General features: G+C 32.2%; 1 protein-coding gene across 7 annotated transcripts in view; it reads right to left on the bottom strand.

The window, feature by feature from the left end:
- LOC106707340 (rab11 family-interacting protein 4A) overlaps nucleotides 1-16,100 on the bottom strand; it is a 73,246-nt gene that overhangs the window by 19,515 nt on the left and 37,631 nt on the right. For all 7 annotated transcript variants that reach the window (XM_045680384.1, XM_045680385.1, XM_045680386.1 and 4 more), the window contains 2 exons: nucleotides 11,768-11,806; nucleotides 11,430-11,547 (listed from right to left, as the gene is read on the bottom strand). In XM_045680384.1, coding sequence (XP_045536340.1) covers nucleotides 11,430-11,547; nucleotides 11,768-11,806 — 157 coding nt within the window. The remainder of the gene's footprint in view (nucleotides 1-11,429; nucleotides 11,548-11,767; nucleotides 11,807-16,100) is intronic.

The following is a 16,100-nucleotide window of genomic DNA, read 5'->3' as shown; positions in this document are numbered from 1 at the left end:
ACATTGGATTAATTTTGCTAGTACCTACAAATTGATTTTTAATTGCTACAAGTTATAAGTAAGTATAAGCTACTGTCCCAATGATTCGAATAAGGATAACAACGACATTTGTATGTCGACCAGCGACCAGAACAATTGACGTCATTACATCACTACCTACATATAATTAGGTAAATTGTTCAAATAAGCTTCCGTTTTAGAACATATTTTTGGGATGTACCGAGACGGTTTCAACAAAATACAATTCTTATTTAAAGTCGTAAAAGTAACTGCTAGCGTGCTAACACTTAATATAGCTTGTTGACATAATTGTACGTAGCAAATTATATTTCAAAGAACAAAGTCGATAGTTGGGTTTTAATTGACCGATCTCTTATGGTAAATGAAGTTAGTTCTTGAACTAATTATTATTAAATAATTAACCTAATTATGTCAATTTAATTAAGTTAATTTACATTAATATAAAGTATATTCTCACTTGGTCAGATAAATTGTCACACCATTGATGGGCAGCTGTCTTCTTGCCTCCATTCACCCCGTTTGTGAGATGAGGTGTGAGGGGCGTCCCAGTGAATAAGTCCTCAGTTATACTTATGTCAGAGGTGATACGACCTCGCGTCACTGGCGGTGGCCCCTGAGGGCCCACAAAGTCGAACTGTCCATCCCACATGTCATATTCCAAGTCCAAGCTGTCTTCCACTTCAATTGATTCCCCCATTGTCCCTTTCGAACGGTTAAATAAGCCCGACTTAAACATTCAAGCGAAATTAAAATTTCGTTCGTCAAAAATGTTTTTACTCTTTGGATTATTCCGTTATTGCACTTATGTAACTTAAATTAAGCCTAACTATGTAATCGATGTCTAATTTAAATTACGTATAACTAAAATTAGATCGATTGCGATATAGCTCAGTCTTTCAATGGCACACTGGATCAACTTATGATAAGGAAAGTAAAGGTCCTCAGATATCACTTTCGAACACTGTTTAAATTCACGTATTGACTTCTCGAGAAAGTAAACCATTAAGTCACATTTTCTTCGTAAACGGTTTCACGAAAATAATTCTCTATGAACACGATCTTGAATTCACATTTCAATAATGGCACGAGTTTGTTTTTAATTACCATCATACACTAGTATCAGTATTAAATCCAATGTGAAGAAACTTCGACGTCGAAATTTATTTGAAACATTTACCGGTAGCACTATCATCGTTTTTAAGATCGATATTGGCGTTGTTATTAAACTCGAATTGTTTCGTCTATCAAACGATCGTTTTTGGATCTAGACTTTACAGACACGTGCGATCGAGTCTAGGCCGCGTATCGTACTGCGCGGGGCTGCGGACGGACGCCGGCGCGCCCCACCAGAGGCGCGTCATTATCAAGCTGCCAACGCCGCGGCGCATTCAAATAAACTTTATTCGCTCCCCGCATATGCACGGCCGGCTGATAGTTAGGAGGCAATAACCCCAGCCCAGTCCCCTCAGTCTGGATCCATCTCACATAATGAAACGGGTGAGGGGTCGCCACATTTGCTCCGACAAAACCATCGGATTGTATACCGAATTATTGAAACGTAGATATAAGATAAATTACTATTGTGGGCAGCTTATATCACAATTTAAGGGCTCGTAGCTAATGTAAAAGACGATTAGTAGTGTAAGTTTATACTTATAGATTTCTGGAGCTATAAGTCACCAAGATTTTAATGACAACTATTATCATGACAGAAAAAAACATAAAACTATTTTTAAACTTTCAACAAATAAAAACATGTTCTATCATAGAGATGGATTACATAAAGTCTATGGTGTGTTACGTCTTTTAATTTAGCTATTAAAATCCTATCACAGCGTTAATAAAAGGCGATGTAATGAGTTTGAAAAAAAAGCATCGCGAGATAGGAAATGGCGTCATATAATCCACCATCGAAATTGGATTCTTTGTTCATGAGACCGTGTGAAATACAAGCCCGTATTGAATACGTTCGCAATGCGGGCCTCATTGACGGATTACTTGAGCAATGCGTAATTAAATCCCTTCTAAAACCTATTGATATGCTTCATGAATTGGCACGTAGGCACATTCTGGATTCGCAAAGAATACTTGTTGCATAAATGATCTAATTGAAAACCCGGAAAGTATGAGATTTAATCTAAGATCCCATGGCCACAAGAGGTTCCTTTATTTTCTCTGGTATAATGTGAATGCTCTTATTTCAATGTTGTTGTCAAATTTTATATAATACATGCCACATGGCCTGTGTGTCTACGTCAATGCCATTCAACTTTATCATAAATGCCTGCTTAATGAATACTTCAGACCAAAATAGACAGCGACGTTTAAGTGGTTTAAAATTTAATGGAAAAGAGCGTAAGATCATATTTTGTATTTACAGTCAATAGTATGTCCCATTTGTAACAAGCTAAGGTAAGGTAATAAAAAATAAGTTTTAAAATTTTCATAACATACCGTTTATTTGAATTACACAACTTTGGTATGTGACAAGTTTTTGACAAAAGAGAGTACAAATTTCATTGGAGGGCGAGTGCTGTAAAGAATTTTTCCCTTTCTCCACTTATATTTCTTTAAAAGGACTTTCTTTAGAAAGTGACAGGTTATTTTTCAATCATGTAAATTGCTACATTACTGTAGGGTTAATAATAATATTGTGTCTATATAACAATTCGATAAAGTTCCCGAAAAACGATTTAAAAATATCAGCCGACTTTTTCTTATTGAAATGTTTCGAATTATAATTATATTAGCTTAATACTTAAATATTAAAAATATTCGTTGCAATAAAAATGAAGGAATTTTATAGTTACGTCTATGACGTCGCGTTTTATACGTATTTCATGGTGTATTCACATGCGAGTTGAGTTTTCCAATTTTACGTTCCCTTAAGTAATGGTTAATTGGATAAGAGGATGGGGTGGCCTTAGCTCTATAAGGGTTGGCTTTATCCTCGTATATAGTCAGAAGAGAAAAATTACTATGATTAGTAATTTCACGGGATACATTAAAGGATATTTTCTACTGTTTTCTTTTAAACTTAAATATGGGCTTTGATAATATTTTTTTTCCATTGAAATGACATTTCCCCCTACTTTTACTAATATAACATTTACTACAATGATATTAAATATAGAAATCTTGCCTTGGCCTGAAATCGATTCTAGGGCTAGCAACGTAGTCGTTAATACTATTACGAGTACCACTAAGTTCACGAGGTCTTACTATTTATATAACTATGAAAGAAATACAACGCAAAGAGAAAGATAGCAACAAAACCTAATTAACATATCTAATCTAGTTCCACTTGAAATAACTAGACGCCACATGTCGCTCTTTGCATACAAAAAAGTTTTTTTTTACTTATAAAAATATCTTTGTACTCGTTAAAACTATTACGTAGTATTTATTGGAAGAAAGGACATTGAAAAAATCGTAGAATATAGAAGAAACATGTAAATTAAAAATTTTACAAATATTCCATGCGATAAAACTCTATCTGTGGCCGCAGTGCTCCGCCGAAACGAATACGGCTGAACTGTTTTTACGAAGTGGCTTTGGCACTTTTGTAGCCATCGTAATTTTATTCTACAAGTTTGACAATGTTTTAGTTTATTTTCAAGGCTTATTACTCATATCAGTCGGAACACGTAGCTGATGATAAAATTACTGTACAAATTTATCAGAAAAGATAAAGATAAACCGGTTCGTCTTAGTCTTAGACTATCTCATTATCTCGTTGATATCTTCTAAAGTAGCTGCTAATTTTAATCTCCAACTATACAAAGATTAAAAAAGATTTGCATAATTCGCTCCAAAAGATGCAAGAAGTGAAAAACAGACATAAAATTATTATAAAAAATATTTTTAATTTTTGTAGGTCAGATAATTGTGATAAAAATGTAACAAACTAAACTTTTTATGTCTCTACTCTTTATGTAACAAAAATCAAATCTATCATTCAGAGAGACATTTACATTAGAGTCATTTAACCTTAGAACTCTACTGTAGTAACAATTGTACTACAGTCGAACATAGTTAAGTGAGAGTCCAACGGACCACCTTTGAGAGAGGCGCTGTCGCGGCAAGTTCTGTCATAACTGCATGAAACAAAAAGCCGAAGCTGTCATGACGACAGCTACTGTACGAAAAGGATCTTTGTACACTTTTCTGATGGTGACAGAGGGGCTCTAGTGAGAGATCATAATTTAGTTTCACTTCCCATCTGGGCAGATATCTTTGTCGTCCTAGATGATTCTCACTTATCCAATTGCCATCCCATTATCTTTTAAACTACAACGTTATTGTCGTCGAAAATCACAGTAAAACAAGCCTTTTGCAGTATAATTTACTTATTATTTGCTGATTCTATTACGACTTATATTGGAGTATGAGAAATGTTTTCTAGAAGACAATTCTTATTAACTTAATATTAAAAAAGTTTAATCCAATTGAAGAGGTCGTATGATGTTAACTTGATTAGTGTTCTGACTTGTCTGTTACTGCGTTAAGGTCAACTGACGATTGTAATGTTATTATTTGTTTTTATTATATTTAATACTGTAATAACATTTTAAACCAATATTAAATATCCTTTGTTACTCAGGAATAATGTAACATTTTAATGATACAATATTTTTTGAAATCGTTTCAGTAGTTTTTAAGTTCATTTTTCACAAACATAAAATAGTACTTTCTCAATAATTAATGTGATAATTCAATTAAACGTTTATGTTATTCTGTGGTTTCTTGTTGTAAAATTTACATATACAAGATATATTATAGATATAATATAGATAAGTTTATTAGCTGTAAAATTTCTCCTTGTTAGGTGTCGACAATATATCATTTTAAATTGATTGCTTTTACTGGCATATACTTGTTGAAATATAAATTGTCAATTAATGTTATATAAGTTTAAGGAAATTTATAATATAAGTTGTTTATAATGTTTGCATAATGTCGAAAATGTTATTGATATATTACAACGACGTTTAAGTTATAAAGGAGTGGCAGTATTTTAGCCAATTACTTATTTTTTTTAAAGCCGTTACATCTTACTAAAACTAAACTAACAAACTCTCTTAGTGACCGCTAAACAATTGTGAGTGCGACTATAAAAGTTATTATTATCACTTTTTTGTAGACAGAGCTTTAGACACATCGCAGATTCCTTTGATATTAAGGATATTAAAGCAAAACATTGGAAGAAGACTGTAAGGATATGAATGCTAGTCTTGGATATGTCGATAAGAAAAAGTTGTAAATGATTTCCCATGTTGTAGTGAACAAGTTGCGTTAATAGAATCAGGGTTAGATTGCGGAAGTCAATTATCTTTGTATGTACGTGTTATGATGCGCATACACTTTGTGCGACATATTACATGATGTTTTTTATTTAATTACATCTGATTACTATAAGTTACATTACAGCGTACATTCTCCGATTTACATATCTACATCTAAAATATTTTTTAAAAGATTATGTTCGCAGGCTATACCTTACTGTTATAAAATGATAAAAAATATCCACTCTTAGAAAGTCAGGAGAGAACGCTGGTAAAATTGATTTGTATAAAAATTGATAAAATAAAGGAGAAACTTTTAATCGTATTTAACTTTATTCATTATTAAGAAAGGTGCGGTTTTTGCTTAACAGAGTTAATATTAATCATACGGGGGACTGCGGAAATCCATTAGCATAGCACATAGGAAGTAAAACATACAAGACATGCAGATGACGCTTCTTGTTTGTTTACCCTTATGTGACATGGAAAGTTGTTCTCGGCTTATTAATATACTATTATATAACATCCCTGATGATTTAATGACAGAAGATATATCGATTTGAAGAAAGAAAAACTAGTACTCCGATGCCACATGAGTGAGATAAGGGGAGATAATGATGATGATCCCTTATGGTTAAATTTCTATAAATGGAAGGACCACTGCTTGAAAATGACAACTTTTGCTTTGTTCCAACTTAATCCCTACCACCGCTACCAACAGCAACCATCAGCGCCAAAATGAATAAAATCAAATAGGCACAAAATACCATGGTTTATAGCCTGTCCATGTATAGAGGTCAGAGTTATTATACGATTGAAAATTTCCAGCCAGTTTTTTTTTTTTGCAAGAACCGATAAAGTAAACGGTGGTAACAGTGACAGATGAAATACCACTGCCCATAGACAATCGAAACAAATTAGAAGGTAGCATTGCAATATCTCCCTGTACCGGACACAATAAAGGATGGTCTATTATATTATATTATTATTATTATATTATATCTGTTATGATTTTATTTCATATATTGTTATCAAATCTATAGTTACATTTATCTAATCAGTTCATGTATAATTGGAAAGATAGAAACTGAAAGTGTGCGAAAGATTTCGTGAGAAAGTTTAATCACATTGTGTGCAGATGTACGATGTTAGCTAACAGCTATACTGGATTACAAGCTTAATTAATGCGGCCTGTCTGTCTGTACATTTGTTAAATTTGAATAATTAACTACTGTGGGAGTTGAGCGTAACTGTTTTATAGTTATACGAATCATATCGTTTTGTTCTTCAGTTTTTAATAACAATGTAATTTGTTTTTAATTATTAATTCACGTATAATTATTATTATTAAACTTACTAGGCAATGAAGATATATCGTAAATTGATGTCAGTCAATGATACTATGATAGAGATGATGATTGGAATTAATTGATGATGTAAAGATGAACGAAACTTAATGACAGATTTGTGAGCATTTATTTCTTTTAATTTGTACACAATTAAGTTATTTGATGTTGAGTAATTATTTTGATTAATTTCTTACTTATTTTAGTTTACATTTGAGTCTATTTCCATACTCGTGAATATGTTAAGTGTTTTATATTATGTTTATCAATAGTCAATGTTTCAAGAATTTAGATACTTAAATAAATTACATTACCAGTTTAATCTTGAATTAACATTTTCTGCACGAGTGTGAAAGGAATGTAATTCAGACATTTCTCACTTTGAATGTTTAATTCATTGGTTCAGTTTAGAATTGCAAATACTCGGTCCTTTGGAGACATATATTTTGGTCGTATCCCGATATCCTTGACATAGTTATAAAGCTCCCACGCACACCCACTGACTTAATATAGTACTTCTAATGTTTATTGTTGTTACAATGTTGGTAGACATCCGTTTAGCAGATTTAGTAAGAGAAATCTTAAAGGAGTCCCTTATTTATTTAATGGTTACATTAAAAGATTCTCATTGTTGCAGTAAAGTGTAGTAGTAGTTGTGATTAATATTTGTTACCGTAACCCTAGTCGTTAGGTAATTTTTGTTGTGAATACTAAATTAAAAAAAACGAATTTTGCGACAAAACAACAAGAAAAATTATGTAATTAACAACTCAACATTTTGAAAAAGATAACTGTTTAAGTACTGATAGCAATCCAATTTATAGAAATACAATAGATAATGTTAAATAGAAAGTTCTTTATCTAGACAATATTAAATACGCGTTCACAGAAATACCAACGCTTATAAACTTTATTTCTATCTTTATACATTTATATTCTATTATCGCGTTACGAGGGAATGATAACTAGATTGATGGTGGAATGTACTAGACGGTTAGGAAACAAGCTAAAGGTAATACCCTCCCACGTTGCGAACACAGCCCTTGTAAGTGCTCACTTATAAACAACTAGCTTTCTAAATATAGTAGTGTTATCAGCATAGAATGCAAAAGCCATACTTCCTTATATTGTGCCTAAACGTGTACAAATCGTTAAGTAACATTGGCAATACTATAATAGCGTTAAGTCTGGATTACTTTAATTTGTAATCATTTTTGTAGACGGTACAAAATTTTGTGAAGTCATAGCAGAGAAGGCTTATGTTGATAAAGACTTACAAACTTAAGTCTTACAAAATACTACATGACATAATGTTTATGTGCTTAATGTGTTCAAAGCACGTTGAAATCAACGTTGCCTGGATTATAATTCTAAATTAACCATTTATCATATAGAGGCACGCTTTTGACCGGAAATGGCACGCAGCTGATGTCCCGCTTCCGGCCGCCATTATTGTCATATCAAATGAAGCGTTGTATTGTTTGAATCCCTTTCCTTTGGGTGATATCATAAATATTATGCGGTCATTGGACAACAAATAAGTAGAATTATTGTTTGAAATTATATTATTTACTACTATTGGTAATAAATAGTTTATCGATGTCTTATATAACTAGGATGACTTTTTGGTATTTTATTACTATAAATAATTAATTTGGAAATATTTTAATTTAATATCTAAATAACTTGTAAGCTAGCAATTATTTCCTGTATACTTAAGATCACTCGATACCTAATAAAAAGAGTTGAGAAAAGTTTATTTTCATGTTCAGTAGCTAGTGAGTGCGACCTCGCATGTTGCGCGGTTTAGATAAACATGGTATTATTACTAGCTATCGCCCGCGACTACGTCCGCGCGGAATTTATAATAAAAAAAAACAAAATCCAAGTAAGTAGGCTATTTGTTCTTCCAGACTATGATTACATATATATTCTTTCAAGCTGTGTTCTGTGCCAAATTTCATCAAGATCCGTTTAGCCGTACCGGAGATACCTTCAAACAAACATCCATCATCCATCCATCTAAACATTCGCATTTATAAAATTAGTAAGATAAAGTAATGGAATATTGTTACTAACTTAACAAACATTATATAGGGTTGCCAACTTTTAATAAAAATGTATAAGTGAAAGAATCTAAAATTCACAAATATCTATGAAAAATATCATTTCAGCTACTGTCAATTACCCCATTGATTGTTTTTATCCGTTCATAGGTACTTTGTTCGATTTAATGTATAGACCAGTAACAAATTACAATAATGAAGTGTTTTTAACTTTTGCCAACCCTAATAGCAGGTTTGTTAGTGTAAACATTGTACAATTGATGGATAACACGAAATGTATTTGTTTATGACTATGTTTACACGCTATGTATATTTTGTTTCTAAATTCATACTTGGTATTGAGAATTTATCCGACGTTCTTACGGTGAAAGAAAACATCGTGATGCAATCTGCACATATCTGAGAAGAAGTTCAATGATATGTATGAAGTCAACCCGCACTGGGTCAGCATGGTTGACTATGGCCTAGTCACCCCTTACTTGGGGTAGGCTCCGAGCCCCTCAGTGGGGACTTATAGTGAGCTGATGATGATTGAGCATTTCCTTACACATTTCGAAACATTCATAATTTATTTTGTTTGTGCAAACAATAATATTAAAAAGTTTTTTTTCTATGAGTCGTTATTTATGGAGAACGAGTGATGCTACCATGCTTTTTATTATCGTAATTAAGACATAGAAGGATTTACTTTAATTCAGCTACTTCCGGTACGATCTTGCATTCTACCGGATATACTTGTTCATTCACAGCAAGTGTTATGACTATGTGTTGATAAAATACGTAGAATAGTGAAGATTATTTCTCTGATTCATCATTATCACAAAATATACGTAATATCTGATATGATCTATAAAAATAGGTTATGGGCCTGATTTCTATAATTTAATTACATACATACACTTAAAAATATTAAATATAGCAGTAGACTGCGACTTAGTCCGCGGAGAATTAAAAAAATCTAGTGATAAACATAGCCTATGTCACCCAGAGATAGTGAGCTTCACAACAGGGAAAGAGTTTTTCAAAGCGATTCAGTAATAACGTAGCTTATTTCATTCCTCTTTAGAATAAATTAAATAAATTAGTAAAGATAAAAAGTTCCATGTTTAAAAAAGTTAATCTTAGGATGTAGGTGTAACTACCGCATTGCAGAATTTGTAATTAAATAACTCCTCAAAACTCCTACACGCAGACTTCCTATGTTTTTCTGCCAAGTTATGGATATCAAAGTTTACAATTACTTTTTTTATATCATCAAGGTAGCAAACGAGCAAGCTGTCACCTGAGTCCGCATAAAACGACCAAAGCGACCGCTGCCCGTAGACATCCGCAATTGCAGATGCGTTACCTACTTTTGCAAACTTTAAAATTTAAAGTGCCTTAAATTATAGTTGGGCTAATTTAGTAGATCACATTTGCCATCTCTCAGTTTTAGCTTCATAATGAAGTGACCAGTTATAAAACATCGATTAAAATGAATCGCTACAGACTTCATAAATCTTGAATTGAATTTAGTTATTACGAAAAATCGATGTTTTTCGTTCGATTTTCTTGTAATCCCAATAATCCTTGTGTTTTTGTAATGGTCTCTAGGGTTTAAAATGAAAAAGGTGTCACAGATGGAACATTTTAACGACGTTCGATGATATTAATAAAAAAAATAATTACATAGTTGTTTTAGATGTGTCAATTTTATTGGCTCTGCAGTAAGCTATACTACGTAGCACTTTAGTGTTAACTAGCTCATTAGAGTGTGAAGATACACGTTAACTCAAATGGCCTTGGAATAAAATTATAGTAGTTTACTGAGGTGGTACACGCAGTATGTACCTAATTCATTGAAATGAGTAAGCAATAAAGAACGAGTAAAATCATTAATTACCCCACGAAAGTAGTTTATCGAAAAATAAATGAATTTAAATAAAGATAATTTACATTCCTAACCTTTTTCAAGCATGTTACGACTACTCTGCCAGATATTTTCTTTTGCAGGTTCTCAAATCGATTTTTTAATCATCTCCCTAGCTGTATCCCACTTACGTGAGGTCGGCGGTTTTATAAACCATAAAGTTTTTTTAAGTGTTAATTAGTTTTTTAATTTTTAAAAAATAATAATTAACTATTTTGCTACTACTAGCTTTGTAATGCAAAAGTGATAAGTAATTTTTAGTAAACAATAATTAAAATAGCATTAAGAGATTTGTTAATTAGCTCAGTTGAGCTTTAAATTTAGGTATTACTCTAGTTAAGATACAGAAATATGTATAAAGAATCATAGTTTCCACGTATTCGTCAGTATTTCCCAAGAATGTATGGAATAGTGTCACTTAGTCATCGTGTTTGTATAAATTGGGTCATGATTGTACTGAAAAATACTCATTTCCTAAAGTGTGATAATCATTTACATAACGCACAAATTGCATGTTTGTGAACGTAATAAATTAAAAAAAATCTTGATTGTCTGCACGCCTAAAACTTTATTATAGGAATAAAAAGATTAAAAAAGCTCACTTTTGAAGAAGAAACGAAAAAAAAACAAATACTATCGTCGTAAATTATAATAGTAACCAATCCCAATACGTAATGTAAGTATGGACGAATTAAAGAAATTTTGGCTTTATAATTCACCTCTAGTCAAACAATTGCAATTAAATATCAAATCGATCTTCGTTACGCCATCTATTGCCTGTTTAAGATATAAATATACCGACCTTATAATTTAGTCCTTGAACGTCTTCCTCCAGCGAGACATCAGAGTACATATCGTCCGCTGGTTCCCCGCCCGAACCACACCCGGACGAGTTGAAAGACGACGATCGGTACAATTGGCTGAAACAATAACAAGCTCAATGATAATTTTGTAAAAGGTAATTAAAATAGTATGATGTGCAGTTTACAGTGCCATCTACATTCGATGAGTAAGAACTACATTTATTTAGCGCCATCTAGTGGCTGATGTGTTGCTCACCACACATGGATACAGTAAAATAAATATAGATGGCGCCTTAATATAACGTTCAATTTTTTGATAAGAAAAATAATTAATTACCTTGCTAAGACATTGGAGCCAATTTGCCGCTTCCCTGAACTGTAACAAAATATTTGTAAATGAAGAAGATAATTTTATTATACTTATTAAGAATGTTAACAAAAATGAATGTTGGTAATTGTTACGTAAGCTTGGGAATTTAACAAAAATAATTTATATGAGAATGAGAAATTTAAATTGACAATGAATTCATCCTTCGATAAAGAATTAAAATAAAACCGTTCCTACCGGTTCGAGTTTTTACAATAAATTATCTTTTAAATTATACCTTTATTATTTTTAGATTATCCTAGTACAAAAAGACGTTGTGACACTTTTTGAACTTTGAAAGAAGGTCGCTAGTGAGCTAGATAATTTAGTTTGACTTACGCCGGCAGGTTCAGATAATATTGTCAGAAAGTAAACAAATATAAAAAACTTGAGAGTTGTCAAGGGACACCCGGATGGAACGAAGTTCCTTTCAATTAATTAGTGAAGGAACCAATGTTTATTCTATGAATAAAAAACTTAAGTCTTCACAAGAAGTACATTTTATTTCTATGAATTTTCGTTATATATTGTCACGTCGTTGCCATGGTGAAGTAGCGCTCATTCGTCTATAGCAAAAAGTGTCGTGACAACTTTTCGTAAGAATTTTTTCCGTCTAGCCCCCTTTCACAACGCGCGATAAGGAACTTCGTTCCAATATTCACCGTTGGTTACTGTGACTAAAATCTCTCTATAAAACATATTTTCATCCCTATGACAACATTGAGATAACAATATGTTTTAAACGGTGATTTGGGTCTCAGAAACCTACGATTAACATTAATATGAACATTAAGTATTATATTTTTGGTTAACATGCAAATTGTAACTGCATAAAAAGTTATTAGCGAGATGTATTTTTTTAATTTAAAACGTCAAATGTTAATTTTCGTGTATAAGGAAGGAAACAATTGTACAATGAAAGTGCGGACAATTAGAACATTTTATTACTAGCGCGGCTTGTTAGTAACTTGACTGTTGCGTAATTGTATTTTTTTTACAGCATAATACGCCTATAACAAACAGGGTTATTTACTGTCGCACTCAGAATAGTTAAGTGGGTCCTAAGAATACATTTAGTGTAGATTTAGATGTAAAAACGATTGCATACGTGAAAATTAGCGCAAGCAAAAACTGGACATTAAATAAAATCATGTTGAAAGCATAAATTGTTACGTTATAGTTTTTAACTTATTATTATTCTTATTCATTTATTATCTTATTATTTATATAATACATTTTATAAAAAAAAAATTAACAAAATATATTATATAAAAAATAGTATACCACCGGCTGCGGAATCCCATTACTCAAACAACCAGTGGTGAGGGCTACAGAGACAGGAACCTCCTAACTATGCGCGCGGTTTCTAAAATAACTGCCTTTTGTATCAGGCCCTTAATCCAACTGTTGTATCAGGCCCTTAATCCAACTGTTGTATCAGGCCCTTAATCCAACTGATAGTTTTTAACTTATTGTTATGATGTCATTTTAAGTAGTTCATTTATTTCTTATTTATTTGTACTTTAAACTAAATGGCATATGTTCTTACTTTAGTTTTAGTATGCATTTGTATCAAGTGAATGGAAGCAGTCACGTTGTGATTCTTACATTGGGTCAAGACTTAATTAATAAGCAAGGACTGGTCGAAGATAACTTTATTAGCTGAAGGTTGGGCCACTTAGGAATGACCGTTTAGACCGTACGTGTCTAGAGTATACAATGTATGGAGGGCAATACCGACTGCTTGATTTAATTGGGTTAGGATTATTGACTAGTAACTAAGTCGTTAAAGTGGATGATTTAAGGTAACAGTTTACAGGAAGCCATTTATGACTTTGAAATGGTGTTAAAAGATTAGTTAATACACAATACATGCGTGCCATAGGCCGAATTTTTCCGAGTTCTCTCGAGACACAAAGGAAGGGGATATATTCTCATTCTGTGCGTCCCCTCCTCCGTCGATTAAAGGTAGGCAACGCATCTACGATCGCGGATGTTAATGAGCAGCGAGCGCTTTTTATTTCGGCAAATTCCGGTAGTCGCTTGCTTTACCAAGAAGTTCAGAAAGCCTCATCTGATCTCATCTGAAGACAAGAATAAACAAATAGATTTGAAAATTCTCAATTAATTACAATGGCAATACCTGACAACTTGAATAGATAGATTTAGTAAAATGTCTAGATTCGAATCGATAAATGTTTTCCTTCGCTATATATCAAACTATAAGGAAAACTATTTCAGAACGAAAAATTTTTAGCAACATAAAATCTGATGAAGTTAGTTTACAACTGAGGACCGTTAAAATTTTAATTATATTTTATAGTTTTATGAAAGCAATTCAACGTTTATCTTCACGTTAAATCAAATTGCGTGCGCCTTTGTTACAACGATAACATGTTCACAAAGATTGAATTGAGAAAATATTTAGAAATTGTACTTTAATAATTGCTGTTAATATATATTTACAACTCGTTCATCAATTTTTTTTTTTGTAAAAGATACAAAGATAATGTTATGCAAAATACACGCTAGCCGTGGAGTTGCGAAAAATAGAACCCTAAGAAAGTTCGAAAAAGAACTTTAGATGGTCTTTCTTTTAATTTTTATAACATTTTGGTGCTCATATCAATCCATCCCAAAGTCAATTTATCTTGAATTTCGTAACTGGATTTATGGAAAAAATTGTTGCTAATTTAGCAATGCTATTTAGTCTGTAATGCCTAGATTTTTGTGGGAGGTCTGGAGAAATCGGTAGCGGCACAAATGAAACATGGGTGCGCGCGCGCCGTGACATTGTGTAAGAAAGTGATTGCGCAGACAGACTAGCGACACTAACAAATTAGCGTTCCTTTATGTATACATTAGATCAGCGTTCCTATAGATCAGTGGTCCAGACACACTGTCTAAGAAATCAGTGGGAGTGAACAAATGTGAACTGTGGGCCGAGTACGAATATTTTTGATAATCGCCTTCGTATCGTCGTCTGTTATGTCAAAATTAGTATTAAATTTTTGGTGTACTTTACGCCCAATAGGGAGCGCTGCACAATTTTATCGTTATCGATACGATGGCAATTGTCAAAAATATTCATGCATAAATACCACGCCATGGTTGTCGATTCGTAAGTAAAAGAAGAAATGTAACAGAAATATACGGAAACCTTGAATTGAAAGTTAATATTTTCAAAGGAGGCGACAGCAAAAAGTTTGCGAATCTATGAATACACTAGATCGATGATTAATTTAGACTGAAACAGTACAATATTTCATTTAATAACATAGCTTGGTAAACGGTAAAGGTTATTTAAAATTATTACATGTGCACGTGCAGTTTGGGTTGTACGCTACATAATAAATCATTTCTACCATTTTGTTTGCTGCATGAAGCCTAAATCTATTAAAATTTGAGAGTTCACATTCGACGGTATGTTTAGAAGTTGCTAAAGTATTGTATTGTATTATGTATAGTGTGCTATATTGTTCTCATATAAGTGACTTTTTGTTTGTCTTTTTGAGAATAAATTCTTTAAACCTAAACCTAAAGAAAATTTGAACCTACTTTAACCTTCCTCATCCTCCTCCAATGTCATATAACTATGACTCAGGTATAATTCATACCATCACGCTAACTATAACATTGTGGTTCCCATACAAGTAGCAAGCTATTTCGTAACTGTAATTTGGTGAAATGACGAAACAATTGCACAATATCCGTACAATTTTTGCGTTTATTTTTAAAGATCGTCGAACTTGTGTGAATATCTGGGTTGTATTTAATGGACATCATTTGCAGATATTTCTTACAATTTAAATTAATTTTACGGATCCAATTGGATGTTATATTCGCGTAAGAAAAGAAATAAGTTAATTATTACTTTATCCCATGGTATGATAACAAATTTGCTATTATTAGTGACTCGATATATCGATAAATTAGTGCTCAAGATGTTAAAATACAAAACCTAGGAAACATTATGTTTCTTTTACATTCGCCTAAATAATTTTAAATTGAATTCGCTTTCAAATGACTCTTTTTCGAGTAGTATATTTACCTTCAGCACTTTTTATTTTATGTAGCTCATCCAACTCGATCGTCCGTTCCGACTATAATAATAATTTTTCATATATTTGAATATTATTTTATATGTATCCTTTTGGCAAGTATCAACAATATAGCAAATAAACTAATTTACAATTTATCCGAGTATCTAACCGTGGGTTTCCACGTCCAAAATCTCTGTATAAAAAAAAATTCATCCCTATCATTATCCTTGACAAAACAATATGTTTTAAATGGATATTTT

Source organism: Papilio machaon, chromosome 12 (genome assembly GCF_912999745.1).
Source record: "Papilio machaon chromosome 12, ilPapMach1.1, whole genome shotgun sequence".
NCBI classification, from domain to species: domain Eukaryota; kingdom Metazoa; phylum Arthropoda; class Insecta; order Lepidoptera; family Papilionidae; genus Papilio; species Papilio machaon.
Note: the sequence above shows the minus strand (reverse complement) of the source record. Positions and strands in the feature narration are given on the sequence as shown.